Here is a 5,000-nt window from a genome sequence, read left to right as displayed (position 1 = left end):
CTTTGTATTTCTTTATTTATTTTTTTTGCGCATGTGATTCACTATGGTATTGGGTCACGTGTTGGACTCGTGATCGATAGCTATTTCCTTCCCGAAAGAGAGCTCAGAGCTCGTATACGACTGACCTATGAGTAAGAGGGGGTTTACACGGTCTAACGGTTCGTCGAACGCGGTTCAACAGACACGTGTTTAAAGTGATGTGTGAACGTGTGAACGGGGTATTTGGTTGTCGAACACGTTGTAAACCCCCTCTAATGCTGTGACCTTACACGCACACACACTCCCAACTCCCCGCCCACGTGAGTTGGAGTGACGACTCGCAGCGCAGCGATACTGAATTTATTTCAGCCCTGGGCGGGGTTCGAACCCGGACCGTCGTAGTGGCGGCCGGATACTCAAACCACTGCGCCACAAGTGTAGTGTGTGTTTCCTGTCCAGAAGATGACTTGAAATCTGAGACCCAGAAAGAATTTAAGAGTCTGCCCGGATGTCACAACCTTGTCGACGCAGTCCCTTACCGTCAGATCTATTTATTAACCTGATAATCTAACCACGACTGACAACGTTTCTCTCGGTCTGTATCTAAACATCTCACTACTGAACAGAACAAAGGCATGTTCAACACTGAACCCCTAATAGTTCATCAATTTCTGAAGGGGGAGTCAGTTTTGAACACCTACTCCAACTCCTACACGAAGTGGGCAAATGTCCTACATTCGCTCAAGCAGGACATAATCCCATTACATATGGACAATTTCCCAAAACACGTTCCCTGCAACGAAAGATTATCTACAAAAGCAGAATCGCCGGTAAACTAACAGCAACAACACCAGGTCTCCTCTCTACCAACCAATCAACCAACCACCCCTGTTTTTTTTTACACAGTTGGTTTAGTACGTACTTTATACATTTTAATCTGGTTGCTTCTCAACGATCTTCAACTGAAAGGTACACAGTAGTTCAGGGGATCCCCGTTAGCCAGAAAAATACAGTAACGATAACAATTAAAATAGTAATGACAATAACAGCAACAACAATAATGATAATATTAACAACAATAATGATAACAATTATAGTAATAGTAATAAAAAAAATAATGATAACGACAACAGTAATAACAATAATGATGATAGCAATAATAATAATACCATGTCTTTCTTGAGGTGCTTACGTCATAGGCCACTTCGCTGATGCGAAATCACCACCTTTGACCTGCATAGTCAGACAGCTAAAGAAGGGAGCAAGATTGGATCCTAGTGAGCAATAAGGACACATGTGCCATGGTGTTCACTTATAAGTACTACATCAGTTGGTGTCTTGTGCGAAGCTGTGAACAGTGTAAGCCTTTACGACAGACATTTACGATACGAACAGCTTTACGATGTCGTAAAAGACTCGCGCAAGTCGTAAATCTACGACCAGGAGATAAACAATCCTTCGCTGAAGATACCAATCGGTGTAGTACTTTGAAGTGACGCGATTATATATCTACGTCTTTCCTCAAACATCATAAGGTCGCATTGCAACCTTCTGAACCGGAAGGCACTTTGAGTTCAAAGTTTCATCCCAGCTAAAGGCAGGGGCCGAGGACCGTTGCCGGCTACTGCGGGGCTGCGGGTTTCCAGTCAGCGACATTTTAGGTAAAAACTGACTGATATTAGAGAAACCTCTCGGTGCGTAAAAGGTCATTTCTAGAAGATTATCAAAGCATTACTAGAACACTAACGAGTTCAGCAAGCCCTAGGTGTTGGGTCCTAACTAGAAAGGGGTCTCGGTCCGTAAGAACCCCGTTCAGCCAAGGACCACACCTTAGATGAACAGGGAGATCACTTGAGCATTTAACAAATCGATACAGCCATACAGCGCCAACGGAGAAATGTACACACGCACACACGTGCACACACACACACATACACAAGTGGTTTCTTCATGTTGACTAAAATCGCCTGGTATTAGACAGAATAAAATCTTTCAATGTATCAAAACACTCACGCACACACACACACACACACACACACACACACACACACACACACACACACACACACACACACACACACACACACACACACACACACACACACACACACACACACACACACTAAACATACAAATGGTGCCCCAACCATCCCATGAAGTAAACACTACCGACCCATCCAGCAGCTACTTTTTTTGGCACTCCTTCCTGGCACTAACCAACAAACGAACAAACGATGGCAGGAACCACCACCTCCAGGAACTGACCTCGCAAAGGACGACTCCCGTTTCCAGTTTATCGAAGAAGTTGTCGACATTGATGGCGAGCGGGTAGAGGGTGTTAAGCCACTCGGCCAAATCCTCCCTCATGGCGTAGAGGTACTCCTCGGAAGTCTTGAAGGGACGGAAAGGCCGGGGCTCGAGGAGCATGATGGACTCCCCGCCTCCATCAGGAGCCGAGACGTTCGGGTTCAGAGGAACTATGGACGCCACCCTCGAATCCGCCTTCCCTGCCAGGTCTTCGTCCAGGTTTGTTGTTGTCGGTGGTGGAGGCGGGGGCGGGGGTGGAGGAGGAGGAGGCGGTGGAGGAGGTGGGGGCGCCTCCATCTTTTCGGAGGAAGAGTCTATGTTGGAGAGGGCTTCCTCCATCTCATGGGACGTGTCGTCAGGCAGGGTCGTCAGCCCTATGCCCCCGGGCCCAAGGGGAACTCCGATCCCTAGTCCTCCGCTGAGGAACTGTACTTCTCCTTTTTCCGTCATCCTGAAGAAGGCGCTGATGGGGTTAGGTCCTCGAGGAGGGTCGTTGTGTCAGGCACAGGCTTCCTGAAGGTGTACGGGACTCCGGGAGTAGGAGCGAATGGCCTCGTCGTGATAGGCACAGGTCTCCTGAAGGGACGAAGGAAGGGGAACGCACGTGTTTTGGGGGTGGCAACACAGAGCACGCGTTCTTACACGTGTTGCTAGACACACGCTGCCATCTCTCCGTCAGGTAGGTGGTGTCTCAACACTGGACGAATACCTCCTGAGGGCGGTGTCGTAAGACCACACTGCTTCTCCTGCAGGAGCTCTGGTCTTTCCTTGCCGCGCCCACGTCGCTTACGTAGGAGGTTCTTGGAAAGATGACACCGGTGCCACGGATAGGGTGGGCAGTGCTAGTGCCTGGGAGGAGGAGGAGGAGGAGGAGGAGGAGGAGGAGAAGGAGGTGGTGGAAAAGATGGAGGAGGGGGATACAGAAGAGGATGTGGGGGAATGTGGAGGAGATGGAGGGCTGACGTGATTGTCTTAGAATCAAGGGGAAGGGGGAGGTAAGGAGGGAGAGTGGGAAGGATATGCTGACACTCCTCCTGACCAGCTGACAACGAAGCGGTCCCGGTGCCAGGGAACAGAAGCAGCAGCAGCAGCAGCAGCAGCAGCACTAGGGATGGGAACAGCACAATCAATACCACCACGCCTGGTGCATCACCGCCCTCTCACCACCACTACCACCACCACCACCACCACCTGCACTACTATTTACCACCACCTTTTTCAGTAAGGAGCAACTGTCACCACTCTTGTTCACTAGGACCTTGAAGGCTCAGCACCAACTTTACCACCGCCACGGGTCCCGTGGCGAAGCGGTGGTGACGACGTCAGTGGGTGGAACTACGAAAACGAAAGGTATTCCACGGGGGGCATACGCCCCTTTACCCCCCTTTTAAAAACCCTCAAGGTCAACCCGAAGGAATGGAGTCGCTCTGACAGGTGCCCTCGTCCTCCAAGAGCAACCTACTGCTCCTCCGAAGGGGGTCTACAGGCACTGAACAAAATCCTCTGGTCTCCGCCGGGCCTGAGATCTCGCGTGTGGCTTCGTACAAGGCTGGGGGTTCGTTTTCTGTCTACAGTGAGACCAGCCACCTATCTATCACTGTATCCACTTCCAGGACAGATCTGATAACACTCGGTACGCTACAGGACAGCCACAGTGCCCTGTGGCACTTGGCACCTCAAGAGAGGAAAATCCCGAAACAAAGTCCTCTTAGACGACCGAAAACTCCACCACGGGCACAAGGGGACGGGAGTGGATCGGTGTGGAGTGTGGCTGGAGTTCGGGGAGTGTGTGCAAGGGAGTCGTAGGCACAACGAAAATCAACCAGGCTTGCGGAGAGTCCTGTCGAGAGACACCATGGTTTCAGAGAACGTACGGGTCTTCTCTCCACCAACGCGCGTGAGACACTGCGGGCTACAGCGAGTGTACACACAATCGGACCGCCACACGCTCAGTCAGCTGGCGGGTGGATGGGAGAGCGAGGTAGGGTGGGGAGGAAGGGGAAGGGGGGAAAGGGGAGCTGCCAGGGGTCGCCAGACACCCATCCACCACCAAATTCGTCACTGTTCTTTCCCTTCTTCAGCGACTCAGGAAGGTCGTGTGTCATTCCTGAAGCAGCCAATCGACTTCCCAGGTCATTTCGCTTTACCCCTTTCCCTCCCACTCCATCCCACTCTTAATGACACTCCCCATGACCCCTACAACGACTACTCCCTTCACCATTGTGGCAGCGATCTCCATGACTCCTCATCGGCACTCCCCATAACGATACGGTACTTCCGATGGCACTATCCTTGTACTCCCATCCACACTCCCATCTTACCTCTCCGTATGGAGTACTGACTGCATAAAACCAGTCAATAGCTTAGGAACTTTAATGACACCTCCAAGGACCAGAGTCACGCATTAAATTCCCTTCTTTAATCTCTCCTTTACCACCTCATAACTCCATCTCTTCGTCGTGATATTGTCTCTAAGGATAGAAGCGCTGGTTACATACCCCCATTAGAGCTCCTTGTCCTTACAATACGGTGACATATTCAATTGATTTTGTTCTGGCTAAGGACAGTCGATTTTATACAGCTAAAGGGCTTATCTCACTGGGCTTCCATGGGCTTTACCAGCGCCGACCGTCGAGAGTTCGTTTGAAATAAAAAAACGACTTCGGTCACAATATCTTATTCTTCAAATCTCCAAATATCAAATTATCTTTCGG

General features: G+C 50.3%; 1 protein-coding gene across 1 annotated transcript in view; it reads right to left on the bottom strand.

Moving 5' to 3' along the window:
* Positions 1-4,235, bottom strand: part of LOC143018619 (uncharacterized) — a 371,982-nt gene extending 367,747 nt beyond the window's left edge. The window contains exon 1 of the mRNA XM_076174141.1: positions 2,245-4,235. Coding sequence (XP_076030256.1) covers positions 2,245-2,736 — 492 coding nt within the window. The 5' untranslated portion in view covers positions 2,737-4,235. The remainder of the gene's footprint in view (positions 1-2,244) is intronic.
* Positions 4,236-5,000: the final 765 nt, after the last annotated feature.

The sequence above is a fragment of the Oratosquilla oratoria genome, chromosome 35 (genome assembly GCF_046742065.1).
Source record: "Oratosquilla oratoria isolate Oo_2021 chromosome 35, ASM4674206v1, whole genome shotgun sequence".
Classification (NCBI taxonomy): domain Eukaryota; kingdom Metazoa; phylum Arthropoda; class Malacostraca; order Stomatopoda; family Squillidae; genus Oratosquilla; species Oratosquilla oratoria.
The sequence above is the reverse complement of the archived record's forward strand: the minus strand, read 5'-3'. Positions and strand labels throughout refer to the sequence as shown.